General features: G+C 40.3%; 1 protein-coding gene and 1 long non-coding RNA gene across 2 annotated transcripts; one reads left to right on the forward strand and one right to left on the reverse strand.

Moving 5' to 3' along the window:
• The first annotated feature begins 5,240 nt into the window (after window positions 1–5,240).
• LOC103392265 (uncharacterized) lies at window positions 5,241–17,802 on the forward strand. The gene is made up of 3 exons (XR_522887.3): window positions 5,241–6,087; window positions 11,364–11,409; window positions 17,354–17,802. It is a non-coding gene; the product is annotated as an uncharacterized LOC103392265 (long non-coding RNA).
• On the reverse strand, window positions 6,973–12,716 carry stx19 (syntaxin 19). The gene is made up of 5 exons (XM_008328841.3): window positions 12,107–12,716; window positions 9,280–9,571; window positions 8,933–9,169; window positions 8,221–8,433; window positions 6,973–7,561 (listed from the first exon to the last, which is right to left on the reverse strand). The coding sequence occupies exons 2-5, from the start codon at window positions 9,499–9,501 to the stop codon at window positions 7,325–7,327; spliced, it is 909 nt and encodes a 302-aa protein (XP_008327063.1). The 5' UTR covers window positions 9,502–9,571; window positions 12,107–12,716; the 3' UTR covers window positions 6,973–7,324.
• Window positions 17,803–18,491: the final 689 nt, after the last annotated feature.

The raw sequence follows: 18,491 nt of genomic DNA on the forward strand, positions 1-18,491 counted from the left end.
ATGTTGAGCTCGTTCTAGGACTAAATCAGTCAAACTAGCTGAAAAAAAACAAACCTCATTCTTGTAATGTGGAAACAAATTAACGTGTCTGTGAAAATCATTACGGAGCAGCTCGTCCTTTTGTCTCCCGCTGTTTCACTCTGCAACACTGTCCACTGGATATACAGTGCTGCAGTGGACTGTGGACAGACATCACTTGAGAACTTTGTGCCACAGTTGTTCCCACTCGTGTAAATCATCCTCGCTCACTTCTTCCTAATATATGTACTGTATGAGTCGTCAGCTCTGGGCTCCAGTCCACACCGTAGGCTCCCCAAACGTAGACGTTGGACAAACCCATTTACTACAGGAGCTGCCAAGACCTGTCGTTTAGAGGGCACGGGGTTGTGTGGGCCTAATGAGAGTCAGGAGCTGTGCTGAGTCCCAGAGGTGAGTGTTGGACCGGAGTGGAACCTCTGTCATCCATAACCCAGTGACACTCGTGATTGTTGGCTGCACAAGTCGTTCTCTGGCTCCGCAGTTTATATTTCACGAGTGAAATTACAAAAGTGAGGTCTTATTTTCCCATTAATCCAGAGAGGCCGCTGTAGCCCGTGTTTTATTAGGGTTATTTAATGTTGACCAGGTCCTCGGTTCGACTTTAAGCGCCATCTGATTATCTTATTATCATGTTATTAATTTAACATACTGTCAGTGGTATGGATGATGAAAAGAAGAGATTAAAAACAACAGTTAAATTAAAGTGTGTTAAAGTGTATATATGTAACGTAAGGAGTTTTTTTTTTGTTTGTTTGTTTGTTTGGGGTTTTTTTTTTACAAAAACTTAATTAAAGTATTGTCGGTATATGATGATATTATGATATATTAATATATAATATATTACAATTTAATATATTATACAATTATATTATGTAATTTATATTTTTATATTTTTTGTTTGCAAACAATACAAACCCACTCAGTTGTCAGGTGTAAGTGGACAGTCTGTAGACTGGCACAGACAAACAGAGAACAGCGCTTTTGATTAGCTTAGCAGAAATGCTAAATGCACTTACGGCTCCTGCACTCCTCCACAATCACCGCTGTCTTCCCACACGGAGCTAATAACATTATGGCGCTCAGGGAGCTGTCCAATCAGATCCTGACCTTGACGACAGGACAGAGTATGGACTCAGGATTTTCTTTTGTTTTGTTTTTTTGACACAGGACTAAAACAACTTCACTGTATCTGTTGAATGACGTTGGTTTAAACTACTTTTTAACGTTGTCCTGTTTGTCTGAGACAGACCCTGTTTGCCTTCTCTGCTACAAACAGGATTAACCAATAGGAAGCCTCCCCTTTACAAGAGAGTCACCAGTCACCAGGGTCATCAGGGACAGGTTTGATTCATGTCCCTAAGTTCATTTTCACCTTTTCTAACCCCCCACACCCCACACACTCCCACTTCCCACCTCCCCCTCTGTTCACCTTTTATTCATCTATTACGTGGATCAGAGACACGATGTTTATCTGAGGTCAGCCTCGTCCGTTTGTTTATATCAAGAAGGAGAGACGTTGAGGAACAAGACGTGGACATGTGCTATAGTACTTCTTGGATCCCAGCTCCCTCTACTGGACAATTCTCGATTATTTTGTGTCACAGATTAAACATTATGATTATGTCACAAATCATTACATTGCTTTAATTGAAGTGGTGAATTAAAACACAATGAGGATTTACTTCATTAATTAATTAAAAATCAACAGGATGTTTGAAAGATACGATCAGATAAGATATATGTGGTTTCTTGTAGTAGTAGTACTGTATGTCTCTGTACAACAGTACAGTACTCTGGGGAAAGTCATAATACCTGAAGTACATGTTGATCAGTGTCACACTGTGGATACAGTTCACCACAGTATTATTCCATGGTCTTGTCCAGGGGATAAAACAAAGACAACGCGGGACACATTCCTGAGGGACATGGAAGTCCAACGTCAACTTTTGTTCCACATTAGTTTCACATGTGCTGAGCGTTAAGGTTACTGTCCACTCTCCCTCCCGCCCGTCAAAAAAGATGACAAATCTTTTTAGTCAGTGCGGGGAACACACGCACATGTCTTTTACCGTTCACTCCATCAGTATGGGATGTCGCAGATGGCTCGGCCAGATATCGTGCACTGACCTCTCAGAGCTCTTATTACTGCGGCTCATATTTTACGCTGACAGTGTGTTTACTTTTTTGGACACAAATCCTTTGCTGGGCAACGTGTAGTTTTAAAGTTTTCCATTAAATCAGGGGTCGTTGTCGCAGTTCACCTGCGGTAATGTCTGAATGTTCGGAAAAAAAATCTATAATTTAATCCAAAAAGACATTTTCCTGTTCAATTTTTTTGAAAAACTCACACCACTTAAAGCAGAGGTTTGCAAACGGTGGCTCCTGGGACACATGTGGCTCATCGGCCATTTTGCACAAAATCCCACAAAAATGTAAGTTGCACCTGTCAGAAATGTGCAACGAAGGCTAAAGATTCCTGATCTTATTCCTCATCACTAAATTCTGCATACATGGGGTTTTTTTATTTTGGATAGGAGTACATTTTTGTGTTCATTCTTATCTTATCTTTCTAATCTTTATTGTTTAGTTTGGGTTTGTTTGGGGTTTTTTGTTAGTTTTGTTTGCTTTTCCCTGCGTGTGTGTGTGTGTGTTTATATTAGAGTCAAATTGGTCTCAGGTGTGTGATTGAGGTGCACGTGACAGGTGCAGGTGAATCGTGTGAGCTGATTGGTTCTCTGCCAATGCCTGAAGGCATAAGAAGCCCAGTGGCTGAGGGAGACCTGTTTGAACCACACTGAGAAAAACTGTTAGCAACACTGGGGGTTTGGGGGCTTTTTTTTTTATTCTTTGGCAAAATCTTTTTTTGTTTTTTCTATTTGCTGATAGTTTTGGGAAAGTTTGGTGTGGGATGTACTATTTGCTGATGGTTTTGGGAAAGTTTGGTGTGGGATGTAAAAAAATATGTGGAAAATGTTTTTAAAAAATTGTCTTAACAGCAAAAAATTCACCACCCCCTGTGAGTGACCCCCTGTTGAGAAACTGGTTGAACGCATGCAAATGTGGTTTTGAATTTTTTTTTTTTTTCAAGAATATTTTGGCTGTGTTCGTACAAGCAGTGGGCAGCAACGCTGCTGGTCTTAGGTTTTAAAGCCGCTAAAACAGCTTTCTAAAGCAATTATTGTTTTAATAATTTATCCATTGACATTCCTTTTGAGTTGAAAACCAAACTTTGGTTTAAAAGTCTGGAAAAACAAAGTTTCAATTTGAGTTTTTCGAGAGTAGAATTTGTTTTAAATCTTTCTAGCTGTGATCTATCGGATCATTAAGCTTAGTCTGATAAATAGTTCCATCTCGTGCAGTTGCGTTCCTGCAGGGATCGGTGTCACTCGTTGTAGCGTGACGCCACCGGCAGCTGTTGGTCGAGCACAAAGTCTCAAAGTCTGGCTTTATCCAAAGGTAAAAATATTACCTCACACCTGTCATCACATGACAAGCTCACAGTCATTAGTCTACATCGTATTTCACTGAATGTGATGTTTCATTCGGAGAACTTCGTCTCCATTGTCATCATAAAGGAGCTGGGCTCTGAGGTTGGAGCTGTGACTGAAGTTTATCGTCGTGAACTTACAACTCTATTCTTGTACACTTACAACTGTATTTGTGTAAATGTACCGCTTTATTCCCATAAGCTTACAACTTTATTCTCCTAATTTAAGATTTTTTTTTATCTTCAATGAGGCCCATTCTACACCGTCGTACTTTTCTGGATGAACCAAAATACAACTCTCGTGCACTGAGGCTAGCAGCATACCTTAAATACCGTATGCTGTCAGAGAGAAGCTAAGATTTAGTTGTGACATTCCAAAAACTCCATGTACTTTGTAAGATTATAACAAATTAGCTCAACCTTTAACACAGTTTACCCAGTGCAACTCTGAGGTGTTCGTCGGTGCAGCCATGTCTTGGATTTCTGTTACCTCCAGTCCTGCTGTGCAGTTTGCTGGTGATTTATCTCCTCGCAGGGGTCCTGATATTTCTCTGTTCACTTTTGATGGCAGTGATAAAACAGGCAGTAAAGTTATGTCAGCTCTGTATTACCACAGCTGGTATTACTCACCGGAGGGCCTCTGATGTAGTCGAGACACGCAGGGAAAGTCTCAGTTTGATTGTCTCTGTGACTGACAGAGCCGTTACAACAAAACCAGAACGCACAGATCAGAGTAACAAACAGAAGTCGATGCATCTCTGTCGACCATAAAACCCTCTGTGTCTCAGGTGTTCATGCTGCCGTGGCTGCCACTGCTGCTGGTGCGTACCAGATGAGTCGTTTGTGGGGGGATTTTATGACATATCTCTAATAGTTTTGAAGGTTTTATTGTAATATCTTTGTTTTATCTGACCAGGTACTTCAATTAAAAATACAATTTATTTTTCTTTATTTTTGCATTTTTGGGAAATGTTTGAATACCATATTTTTGTTGGTGAATACTTGTCATATAATACTGTATTTAAATCACAAATTAATTGATGTTAGGCCACACTGAAGTAAATGAGTGGATGTAGGGGTCAAAGTGGGAAATGGGATAAATCAAAGTGGATCTAGCTGAAGTAAATGAGTGGATTCAGGGGTCAAAGGAAATGGGATAAATCAAAGTGGATCTACAGAACATGAGGGAAGTCTTGCTTTAGCACATCACAGAGTGTGCAGTTGAATTCTAAGAGAGCTGAAGGAAGAGCCGATGCCTTTAAAGCCAAACAGACTGAGGGGAGAGAGAGAGAGGAAAGTAAATAGAATATGTTGAGGACTCAGGTTGACCTCCCTGGGATCAGATGTCTAGAGGTTTTTTGAAATGACCACTCTCATGACCTTCTAAACCCAAAAAGCTCTCGCTCAGGTCTGCAAATCAATCCCTCCTCAGTGTCAGTACAGTTCACATTGTCCTCGTTTTCTCCCTCTGACCCATTTCCCACTTCAGTCTGATACACTCTAATTTTCCTTCGTATGGATTTATTCAATTTTACTCGTTTTATTTGTGTTTTGTTTGGATGGTATTTTATTTTGAAAAAAATAATAACGTCTGTTCGCCTCCTATAAGTCACTTACAACGTTAGAATGTTTGAAATTAAAGAACAAAACAAAGTGATTATTGAACAAAAAGTGAGACCGAAAACTATTTCGCTGGGGCCTCTCTACCGAGACTAAAACTATTTCGCTGGGGCCTCTCTACCCGTGAGCGTATTCCGGTAAAAGAATAGTCAGGACACAGATGGCGTTTTTAACTTTTATCGAACTCTCAGAGGCATTTAAGGAGAAATACGCCCACACACATAACGCTGACTCAGCGAGGACCTCTCTCGATAAAACTACAAAGAAATGCCTGATTAAAATTCAAATAATTAACCAAGATTCTATTTTACGATTAACTTATAAATAATATTTAATATTCCAAATTATTTATAACAGTGATAATAATACTTACAGCACATGTACACGATAATTAAGTTACATATGACGCAATTTAGTGTGTTTTATTATGTACCCATGTCGCTGGTCCGGGACTGCTGCTCCACAGTAATAACCAGCAATTACCCCAGTGAACACTGGATGGCATTGTTGCTGTTCAAGACTCCTGCAATTTCGCAGCAGCGCTTCATTTCTCTTCACTTGGAGTTAGACAGGAGATGTTTCCGTTCGACATTCAAATGCATTGGAATTTGATTTACATAATATCATTTACATATTAAATGCTCTTTATTATTTTCTTCTTCACAAATGTCAATCTAATCAGCGTCAGAGCGTAAGGCACAACACTGTGAATCAAAGCAGCCGGAAGGCAGTGATCCTCGCACTTCACACTCTGGATTCCGCTAAGAAATCTAAATGTTCAGTGAATTTAAGTCTAACGAAGTCTTAAACAACCACCGCAGTGGCTGACGGTTATTCGTCACATGTCATGTGAGCCACCGTTTCCACCCGAGGAAAGGTTCTTATTATTATTGTGCCGAGCGGCGGTGTTTTGTGCCTAAACAGAGGACAACTGAACACAGGTGGGTCCTTTTAGCATCTGCTTCCAATGAAAAGTTGTTGTTTACACACTTCCCCCTGCGGGAACATACAGTGGCTGTCTGGCAGCTATCATGCTACAGCAGACAAACCAGATTTTCCAGCCAGCCTTTAGCACACCCACCTCACCTTTACTTCTTCATGGACACCAGACACCGCAGGTCACACAAACCTCCCTGTCACAGTAGGCTGGTTTGAAGCTGAGGTATTTATCTGTGAGTAAAAAAATAAAATCCCATACCATACACTACAGCTGGTTTACAATAATCTTACACTGCTAACTTGTTAGCTTTAACGAGGTATTTCCACCCTTGGGAACAAAGACAGAAGCAAGGCTAACTGTAGGATTTGTTCTGTTATGATAGTATGAACTACAGTAAAATACTTCTCGTCACTTCCAAATTATTTCTCTTTTATTTGTTTTTTTTTTATAGATGTTGTCACTATTGATGTCTTTGTATTTATGTTATTTATGCCTAACTGGTGTACCCGTACTCAGAGAAGAGCTACATCCCTTTGTGTAACATAATCTCAATGATGAGGATACACGATAATATTACACATTTTATTGAACTAACCTTTATACATCAGTTTGTACTTCATTACATTATATTATTATTACTTCCTAAAACGTGAACGCATATTTAAAGTGACATTTACTTTTTTTTTAACTCCAGTGTACAGCAGCTTTGCAGTGATTGTTTTTTAATCAACGCTTGTTGTTAATTAAATATAATTTCTACCTTATTGTAACCTTTACTGTTATAATAACTAGGCTGGAATATAAATGAAAACAGATATGTTGAGTATTATTGAGCCAACAATGATATTTAAATAGTAATAATTAAATTCACCACAATTAAGTTCACCACCTCAGTGTCATTACTCTGTGCTAAAACAGTGAATTTTATGAAGGATCTAAAGTGCATATTTTGTTTGTTTAAAAGGACATTATTTGAAGCTATAACAGTCTTAGTGAAATGGTAGTGTCAGACACAGGGAGCTTCCCTTGTTTGCGACCTCTGTCAAATCACAGTCAAGGTCATGGATAAGCAGCAGCGTTGACTCTTCCAACAGTCGTTCGACATCCTGTTGAAAGTGACTCCTTCTGCCGTTCCAAGACCAAAGTACCTTGTTATCATTTTGAGTTTTACTTCAGTCCACTACCTGATTCCAAAGGTGTTACGTACAGTATGTACAGTACACGAAGATGAACTGGTGTTACAAGCAGCATCTCCACGGAGGACAGCAGCAGCAGCACAGCTGTCTCAGAGGGTTCTTCTTCTTATACCTGGCCGCCAGTTTAAACTTCTCATTAGTCCTTTCCACGTAGTCCTGCGTCCTCTCCACGTTGGTCTGGATGTGTTCGATGTCGGCTCCTTGTTCCTCCACCAGCATGAAAATGTCCATGAACAGGTCTCTCAGCTCCCTCATGTTGTTTTCCAGACTCAACAGCTCCTGTCAGTGGATGAGGATCAGGGGATTAATATTGTTGATGTATGGGACATTAGTCAGAGGCTAAAGGTGCTTCGAGGAGACAGCTGCAGGATTTAGGGTTCAATTAGGAAACAAATGCAACTTTATCTCAAAAACAACTTTGGACGTCAACAAACGAGACGTAAATTTTGCTTTGATCCTTCATTAATTAGGGATTATAGCTGACTGGTGGACAGCCAGCGATTGATGGATTGTTGATGGTGTAATTTCCCACTCTGGCGAATGAGTTAGTGAAAAGTTTAGCGAGGTGATGTGTCCAAGTTTACAGTATCGTTGTCAGAAAAATACTGACAACAAGAAATATATTTTTATGACAGTAAAAAGAGGTCTAGACAGATATATATATGTAATGTGTATATATATATATAAAGAGTTCTATCTATCCACACTCCAGCCCAGTAGAGGGCAGTAGTGGCAATAGGTTTATTTCACATCTGCAATTGACGTCAGCAAACAAGATTAAACAGTGATCAAACACCTTGCTTATCTTGTCGCGTTAAATGTTACACTAATCTGTGATCGTAGTAGTTTGATACATGTATCGATGATGTTTAAATACAAAGATGTTCTATTATTAGAGAATGTGTTTCCAAAAATATTGTCTCTTTTTCCTTCCTCACCTTGTGACGCTGCTCGATCTCAGACAGCTGAGACCGTGTGACTTTGGCCTCGTTCAGTAGGTTCTCATTGAAGACCTCCCACTTTCCTGCCTCGAACATTTTGTCTACTTCCTCTTCCGTCACTTCTTTCCCCAGGACATCCAGCTGGCGGAGGATGAAGTCCTTACAGCGTTCCTGCTTTGTTATCAGTCCTTCATTGTACTGTCGCATCACCTACACGTGACAATAGAAAATAACATAAAAAAATAACATTTAGTCGAGCACAGACGGAGGTTCACATTTGAGGCTCATCATTTTAATGTAGTGAAAATGATTCCAGTTTATTATGTGATTGTGTTAGGATTACTGCTGTACTGTAGGCCTGTTGATGTGCAATATAATATGCAGTAGTATCAGGTGTTTCACAGGGTAGAACTAGAAGGGTCTGAATTTAGCAGAGGCAGCGCTAATGACATGATGATTTTAAAATGACACCAAATGTGTTTAAGCTGTTAGCAAACAAGCTGAAGTGAATGGATTTGATGGAAAAGTCTTTAAAAAGTGCCTTTCAGAGTTTGATGGATTAAAGTACGTTAGTTGTCTTACTTATAATGCCTCTGTGGCTGCACTAAAGGTCTTGAGGTTCTAAGAGAGTATTATTTCAAATCAATGTCATTATTTACACCAGAATGTGTTTTTTTTTAGTCCAGTTTATATCAAGTATATTGTCAACCTGCTGGAATTTGCTCTGCAGCGCTGCCTGCTGACAGCGTTGTATCCTTGTGGTAGCAGCAGCCGGCCCCTGCTGTTCCTCAGTTTTTTGGACTTGTTTAGACAGTGCATCTAAGCGCCGGTGGAGGCTTTCGGCCTGGAGCTTGATGTCTCTTGTTATGCTGCTCTCTTTCTTCATCACACTGAAACGTCGCATCGTTGCCACCAGGGTCTTTTGCTGCTGGGTGAACTGGAGGATCTGTGTGAAGTGGAGATCATACAGACCCGTCGGAGAACATCAAATATGGACAGAAATGCACTTACTTCCACCTGGGGTAACCGATGGAGGATGACAGTGTTTTTATTTACCTCTGTTTCCAGTGCATTAATGTCATCTCTGATCTTCTGAGCCTCAGACAAGAAATTTTCAATTATCGGCTCTTCCTCAAACACCACAGCCTGTGGCATCGCAATCCCGACCTCTACAGAGTCATCGTCGTCCCCCTCCTCTGGGAGTGGGTTATTATTTTCACCGGCAACAGCAGAGGACTCCTGAGCCCTCTGCTGTAGCTCTGACAACCGGTCTCTCATTGTGGTGTGGGACTCAGCTGAGCTCAGTCCTCCATCCACACAGCTGTTTGGTCGGTACAGTTCTCTTCAACTGTGAGGAGAAGAAGATTCACTGTCATGATTTTTGTTTTGATGTAACACATGTGAACATGTGACACTGTCTTATAATATTCAGGCATATGTTACTTATACCCACTGATTATTTTAGTCTGTACAAAAACCCTTCGCAGATGCAAATGCAGTTGCGTTTTATTGTCCAGTCACATTTGCTAGAAATTGCTCCCATGTTCCAGGAAACCAACCTGACAAAGCTGGAGGTAAAAATCCTTTAAACCCTCCAATCAATAGTAACCTTTATTCCTCCATCACTACCATATTGGCGGTGACCTTTATGCTACGACTGTAGAGACTCGCAGGCCTCGGCCGACGTTCCTTGTTGATCTAACAGTCGGTAAATATCTCTGAGACTGACAAGCAGCAACATTTAAACTGGTGTGTCCTGCTTTTATGTAAATATGAAATACACATTTTGCTCTTAACACCAAATAAAAGATGGAGCTGATCACACATGCAGAAATGCTCACATACAGAGGAACAGAAAAATGATCCTGGTCCCCCGAGCCGCAGGTTGGATACTGGATATGAGCTCAGGTGTGCACGTTCTTTCTACATGAAGTTTGACTTGTTCTCCCGGTGTGTGCATTTGGTTTTTGTGCTTAATTTCTCTATGGTTACATGACCCTGCGTCTAATTTGTAAAATTGAGTGAACAAAAACTCTTCAAAATGCAAATATTTGCCCCAATCATTCCTCGACATAAAGACTTCTGTAGGAAGAAAAAAAAAAGACATATCATATTTTGGTGGGATGAACTGTCTGGAGTGTATCCTGTCTTTGCCCCGGTGTCTGCTGGGATTGACTCCAGCTCTACCTGCGACCCTGGACAGGATTAAGTGGTAGAAGATAGATGAACAGATGAATAATAAAACGATGTCTCAGACTCTCGGTGCTTCATCTTTCTGCAGACTTTCTGTGGACTTTAAAAACTTTCATTTTTTGGCAGGAGAGTCAACAAAGTGGAGTTTGTTGTGGAGACGGGAGTTTTTCAGCAGTAGACTAACAGATGTTATCAAGATGGAAGACAGTGAGACAACCAGATCCTGAGTCTAGAACAGAGAAAACTAGATTTTATTAAACAGTGAATTAACACTGTTTTTTATTTTCAGTTCTTTTGACACATCTTTTTGTTTCTAAACTTTTTGAGGCTCTCACCTTCAGTTTGTGTTGTACTGATAAAATCTCGTTCCCACACTAGATACTGAACATTTTCTCATCAAACTTTTCTCTTGTTTTGTTTGTCATTAGCCTTTCACTGCTTTCAGCTTCAATTCTTAACCAAGTTTACAGCTCGATAAATAATTCAGTTATGAAATTTGTTAATAGTTAACTACTTTTTCATGCTCTTGTACAAAAAAGTTTTGTTTGTTTAAAAAAAAAGTAGTAAAAATTAATGCCTTACTTAAAGAAGATACGCTGCTGTATAAATATTTTTGTCCTACATATAAGCCCAAGGGATTTTCATTTTTTAACAGAGTTTTTTTTACTTTGTCTAATAATTAAGTTCTTAATAGTTTATTAAATCCCCAAAAAGTAACTTGAGAGGAAACTCTCTTTTGTAGGACTTAAGGTCAGGGTTTTAATTAGTATTCCTGTAAATTCAGCTGTTCCGATATGCTCATAACTAATGAGCTAAATTCCCAGATCGGCGCTGCGCTGAGATGTATTTTTAACCGAGCGCCGAAAAACAAGTGATGAACGAGCAGAAAGTTTATTTGCAACATCTTTCAAATTGACTGAAGTGCTTTTTTTTTTTTTTTTTCCCAGGAGAACTGAGTGGGATGTCGGTGTCTGAGAAGGAACACAAACAAACGTAAGTAAAAAAAAGATAGAAGTGTTTTAAAGTAAATCCAACTGAAAAACATTTCCATAAAGAAAAGTGTGAAAAAACAAGTCAAAGTAATGACACGGGGATTATCTGGGAAATCTTGCTTGACACTTAATCCTGTGGAAACACGTGACTGTTTAGGGAGTATTGTTAGGCTGCTGAGAAATGGACGGTTTCATATCTCAGAGTATCACATATCTGGATGGATTTCACACAGGAAACATGTTGGTTTCTCTGCTTCTGTGTTTGTATTATATTCCGTTGCTATTGCAACCTCTCCCAGAGCTTGAAAAGTGTTTCTGCTCCCCTCCCACCAGTCCCTTATCTCTCCTCCCCCCCACAATTTCACTCTGGTGCAGATCAGCAGATTAAAAGAATTCCTTAAAGGATTTGGGGTCATGTTTAGCCTCAAAACAACCGAAGGTGGAGCGCGGTTCATGGAGGAGTTCCTCTCCGTAACAGGACGTCGTGTTCTTTAACACAAACACACCTGTTTCTCCATCTGCTGTTGCTTATGTTTCTGATGTAAACGTACTGTTGACAGTCCTGTCTCCGTGCAGATGGAAAAACCAGTGTCCGGTTAGGTTTTATTTAAAAAATTCAACTTTATCCGTACACACACTCTTCAATGTCGACATATACCAACGTTACACTGACTTTAGTTCAAACAAAATAAGTTTACCTTGTACTTCTTAGTACTCCATACTGTACTCCAAATATACTTTAGCAGTAATGTAATCCAAGACCTTTTCCCATATCTTCTGATTCCACAACGACGTCATCAGAACTCCTCATACTCCACCGCTGATACCGACCCGTTAAAAGGTCGGAGAACTTTCCAACAGATTCATCACCAACAGTTTTTAGGACCTAAAACCCAAAGCAGGAAAAGTTCTCTGGAAGTTTGGCTGAGGCAGTTGAAAGCCCCTCCCCTCCTCCAAGGGGAATCACACTGTGTCCAATAGGGAGAGGGCAGAGTGAAGGCCCATTTGACTATCCAAAGAAATGAAACAGTGACGTGACTCAGGCAGTGAGGAGGAGAGACAGAAAGTACAGCAGAGGGAGTTGGTGCGTTTTGCCCTCAGGCTGATTCAGGAACAGCAGAGTTTTAGAACAAAACTCAGGCCAAACACTGAAGACGGTAGTAAGGAGCTCAACCAAGGCATTATGTTTCTGATCCACACGATAACTTCACACATGTAAGGTTTTCTACTCAGCAGCACCCCTAACACAGATGTGAGAAACCTGGTCATCCAGACAGAGCTTTGAAAATGGTTCCAGCTTCTGGTTGGAATCACCTTCTGGTTTGCCTCCTCTGGTGAGATGTTCAGGGAACCTCCAATACGTAGGAGCACCAGGAAAAGACCCCTAAACGTCTTGCAGGAACTGGGTCCCTCAGTTTGTCCTGGAACATCTGAGGATTGACCCAGAGGGGCTGGACAAGGTGGCCAGGGTGAGGGAAGTCAGGTTTTTTTTTTAGAAGTTCTGAGGGTGTCTCGCAATTTAACCAGCAAATACTGATGCTGTCAAAGTGGGTATATTTGTATCAATTGATCAAGAAGAAGTAGGTGTGGCAGAGAGAGTGTGCATCTGATAATAACGATCGAACAGTTGCGCAAGAGAGATGTTGTTTGCGGGGTTTCTTTTTTAGTTCTTCTTGATCCTGATGTTTCTACGATAAACTTTCCTTAATTATACAATTATTGCAGGTACAAAACAGTTAACTATGAACGGACTCCATATTGTTAGAGCAGTGTTCCATAACTCACATATCCAGCACTTATTGGTGTTTTATACATTTGACCTCGTCTTAGTTTTTTTTTTTTTTGTTTTAGTGATTCATCAAGTAAAGTGTTCCTTCCGTCAGGGTCGTGTCCACCAGGCGTCAAAGCTGCAACAATGAAGCCCCTTCCTGACCATTTATTTTGCAGTGGGCGGTGAAATATTGCCCGTGTATGAAAAATTAAAAGCATATTAACCATATGATGACAACGCAGAAAATGCTGTTATTCAGGGTTTTTATCTGTGCTCCAGCAAACGCTGCTCTGTGCCTGCAATAATACAGCGGCCCGGTGTTAACAGTGAGTCATCTGTCCCTAATGGCAGGATATTGTGACAACACAGCAAAACTGGTTTCTGCAAGTGTTAGAATTCACCTTCATCAGCATCCCAGGAACACGCTCACTGTCATGGGTGTAAACCTGTTTCCCGGTGGCTAATTAATCACCCGTAATTTCTCTTAATTCTCAGAGGCAATTGTGATGGAGGGGAGATTAAAAACGGTCTCTTCCCCCCTCTCTGTCGCCCTGTTTTTTCTCCTTCCTTCTTGAACAAAATTCATCCAGACTTTGTTGACTTAAATGAGCTCTGACTCGACAACAACACTGCCAGCAAATATCACCCAGTGTGCTGCTGTTTTTGTTGTCCAAGGTTAAAGGCGTATAAGCTGAGTCAACTCACTGGATGTAAACACGCGTCTTAAGTATTTTAATTCGAGAGCTTCAGGTCTTTTTTCTTTATTAACTTTGGTAAAAGGCATTGAGACCTGACAGTCTACAACTGTGAGTTTCTCTGGTGAAGCTTTCCAGCAGAGTGTGGAAGTAACAACGTTTATTGACGGCCATGCTGTACGGACTGTTTTAATTTTGGTTTTTCTTGGTTGGTTGCTTTTGTCCATTTATAAAATGGACAAATACTGTATCTAGATTTGTAGACAGGAAGGATAAAGAACTGCAAGTTACTCTGTGAGTACTAATACTAGTACTTCTATAGGTTTTTAAATCTTTTTATTGGACAAGTCGACTTAGAAAACTTTGACTTTCGTTCCGATGTGTTTTCAAATACGTTCCAAGAAACGAATCAAAGTCATGAACGTTTCCCATTTAATGGCGATAAATTATGAAATCATTTTGGCCTAATGTCTTATCACCTTTAAGGCGGCACTAATGTGACGATTGTGTGAGGAGTGACGGGATATTGAAGAAACATCCGGCTCCCGAGGAACCCTCCTTTGTACCATGAATGATGGAATCACTGCAAAGTTCCAATTATGAGGTCATCGTCAAGGTGTACGCAGGACGAGAGAAAGTGGAGATGAATGATTGAGGGCAGAGAGGCTATCAGAGAGGGAAGAGTGATGAGGTCAAAATCACTGTCATTAGCCCAATCACAAAGATGGATACTGAGGCCAGTGGCCTTGTCTGCTAACGTGAGCCGGCCTCTGATTCAGGTAATATATCTGGCCTTTGGGCACTGTACGGAGTTTAGCCCGGGGTCATTCAAATGTATTTACAGCTCGGCCTAAAAAGTACTTAAGTTGTTAACCCTGCCAAGAAGTACAGCCTCGGGCTGTTTCTGATCTACCTGCAGTATTACTGCTTAATCCCACCGCCTCGGCAGCAAATACACGCAGTTGTACATTGGCAGGAAGTAAATCATCGGAAAAACTGATGGAAAACGTTTTTGACGTCTTAAATAATACTGGCATTCACAGAAAATATTGTGTTTTTTATTCAGCATCGATTACTTGCCTTTAGAATACTGCTTTGACAGGAGTTTTTTTTGCTTTTATTATTGAATTTTTTTTTCTTTTTCCAAAATAATGAAAAAAACCTTTTAACCTTATAAATCCTGAAACGTCAGTTCTTTATAAAACAAATAAAGGAAGATGAACCTCAGAAAAAGAAAGAATTTTGCGATGGAAATTGATGGATTTTTTTTTTTCAAGACACTTTTTTGATCGCAGCAGTAAAAAAAAAATAACTATGTGTCTTTCTTTGTTTAATGTAGAGACTAAAACGCCGCCAACACAGAGCTCCGCAGCTCAGACACAGCCGTCAGGGCTCTCCACTATGATGAAAGCTACCACTTCAAACACGGGTCATTTCACCCTCTAGTGTCACGAGGCTGAAACATCAACCTGTGTTTCTTTTTGGGGTTTTTTCGGGGTTGAGGGGGGGGTTGAGTGTAAACCTGTCTTATTTATTCCCTGTCTCTGTGATTGGTAGTAGGGGAGTTGACTTTGTTGTCTTTGGTTCTGTTGGTGTTTACCACAAAAACCCGACTTCCTACTATTTTTACTCAAACGCAATGTCGAACAAAGGCCGTGACACCGACTCGGAACAGATTAAAAAAGTAGCACGAAGAAATATGACTAAATTAGATACTGGGTATTTTAATTTAATTTGATTGTTTTTTGGTTCCGGTAAATATCCTTTTTGTTCTTTTTGTCTTTGGTTTTCAGTGAAAACATCACACTTTGTCATTTTTTGTTTTGTTTCAAACCTGCGTTGAAAATACATTTATATTTTTCTATGTGCATTTGATGAAATGTTGATCAAACTGCATAGAGAGGAAATAAGATCAAAACAACGGAAAACTTTTCTCTTCGCTGCTTCACCGGTGGAGACAGTCCTGCTTTACGTTTTTTTGTTTTTCTTTAAAAATGTCCAAACAGGATTTGAACTCATTTACTCATACGTGGTGACATTTGGGAGAAGTGTCAGTTTTTTTCTGATTTAGCAGCTAAAGCAGTTACTGTAGTCCATCAGGTTCCACGGTGAAGGACACCGCGGTGACACCGTGTGGTGATATATCTGTGATGGACCGCTGGGTTCTGTCTCCACCTGAACGGAGGAGCAAACACATTTAGTCAGAGCAAACAGGCAGCTGAGGACTGTCGCGTGTGTGAGAGTGTGTGAGAGTGTGTGTGTACTTTCATGTACACTTAAGTTCAGAGCCAACAATTAAATAAGCAAACAGTAGCCACAGAAACAGGTCCTTTTTTCTGTTGTTTATCCACAGGGCTGCGGTGAACCCAGGTCAAATTTGTTCTACAGTGTTCTACAAATTGGCCGTTTGAGGAACTGCACGAGACAGTAGAACGTAGTACACAGTAGAGTACTTTGACTGAGTACTTCTTCAGAACTGACCCGAAGGAAATGTAGATGAACTGTGCTGTTTTATAGTAGTTATTCTGCTCTAATAACTGTTATTATTATTATTACTATTAATAATACTATTGATGAAAATAATAATTAGACAACAGTGCTTCTCAAAGTGTGGGGCGGGGCCCACTGGTGGGGACATGACAAACATTTATTTTCTCTTTTTGAACGTGGTGTAATTTGATGTTATTGATTATAAAAAATATTAATATAAATTTACCTGGTGTTAGTTCAATAAATTTGGAAGAAATTGTCTAGATTTTTTTGTTAGGGCAACGGGGGCAGGTGAGACCCCCTGGTGGACAGTCTTCAATAACAGTGTTAGATTCACGGAAACGTCGATGTTTCACCAACATACGTTACATTTTATTACTGTTCAACACTTCCTGGTGAGAGGTCAGAGGTCAATCATAAAACTCTGTTTTTTTTTCTTAAATATATCTACATTTCAAAACAGCGTTGGTGGTTAAATGCAGCAGAGGTAGACAGTCACTGTCAGAGGCTGAAAAAGTGTTGGTGTGTGTGCGTGTGTGTGTGCGTGTGTGTGTGTGTGTGTGTGTGCTTGATGCTTTTTGTGATTATGCGTGGTATCGATCAGCTCTGCAGCTGTGTATCTATCACGTTGGAGGTGGACGGCACCGCCAGCCGCCCCTGCTCTTATTGCACTCATTTCCTTTAGTCTCTAACATATATTAAAAAGCCGCAGCGTTTCATCACTTATCCCGAATGTCAGGGCTGAGATTGGCTGTTGTTAGCTGCTGGTTGGTTTCCCGTCTCTGGGGACGGTAATTGTCATTGTGGAGGCGAGGAGGAGATGTTCTTCAGGTCCACAACATGACAGTGGCGTTGGCTTTGACAGGTGGATGACAGAGGCACGGGTGGGCGGGGGGTAGAGAGCGAGGGGAGGGGGAGGTGCTGCAGTGTAAGGTGGCTGTGCCTCAGACGCGTACGTCCACATCAACTGACTCTTATCCCACCTGCAGACCACCCCTAATCGAGATGGAGGAGCGCTGTGGCAGATCGAAGTGCCTGCAGATGACAAGGTGGAAATGGATTGGCTCCTGTACCCTTGTCATGTTGCTCCATCTGCGGCGACGAGGGAGGAAGACGGATGGATTCCACGGCAGAAGGTTGTGTGGTGACGGGCAACCCGGTGGATAGACGTTGACGTTAAAAAAAAAGAGGCTATTTTTGTTAGGAATGAGTAAATGCAGATGTAGTAACAGATTTTTTTTTTTTTTTTTTTGTGATTAGTTTAAGGCGTTAATGTGTTGATGTCTTTAAGTTTACAAATACTGAGGGGAAAAAACATTTTTGGCAGATTTAGAAATTTTGATTAACAATTAATCATAATGAATCATGATTACCTACAGTCGTTTGACAGACATGATATATGTGCATATAGTCCGCAGTTAATTGCAAATTAATCACACATTTTTTATTTGTTCTAAATGTACCTGTGGAAGGTACTATTAACTCCATGGGAGTTTATAAATATATATTTTTTTTTTTAATTATTATAAAATACAATATTGTACCAGGATAAATCTGGTCTAGAATATTCTCCACCATATTTTTATAGTAAATATTTTGTTGCAGAAGTAAATATGAAGAGTTGCATGCTAGAGGTTTGAAGCTAAATTAGCCAAAAGAAAAAGAAAAAAATCCCCAAACTACATTGCTTGGTCAAGGTCAAAATATTGTGAGTGTAGTATTAGCATCAATGCTATATTTTTGTGCTTAAAAACTACATTGCTTGGCCAAGGTCAAAATATTGTGAGTGAGTGTCGTTGTTGGTCAAGGTCAAAATATTGTGAGTGAGTGTAGCATTAGCATCAATGCTATATTTTTGTGCTAACTTTTGTCCATTAATACTGATTATTTACCTATTCTCTGTCAGATTGACACTTTCGACAAATGAAAGGTGTGATTTTTGTGTTTTCTCTCTCTGCCGTGTCGAGGATAATGGAGCTTTTCTCTGCAGCGATTGAAAACAGGCATTATTAACAGAGAACATGTCACCACAAAGGCCAATCCTCCCTAAAGTGCTGCAGGTGCTGGGAGGTATACTCTGTGTGTGTGTTCCCTACATTAACCTGCACACACTGCGCCGGGGAGAGC

This window comes from Cynoglossus semilaevis, chromosome 16 (assembly GCF_000523025.1).
Source record: "Cynoglossus semilaevis isolate Cse_v1.0 chromosome 16, Cse_v1.0, whole genome shotgun sequence".
Lineage (NCBI taxonomy): Eukaryota > Metazoa > Chordata > Actinopteri > Pleuronectiformes > Cynoglossidae > Cynoglossus > Cynoglossus semilaevis.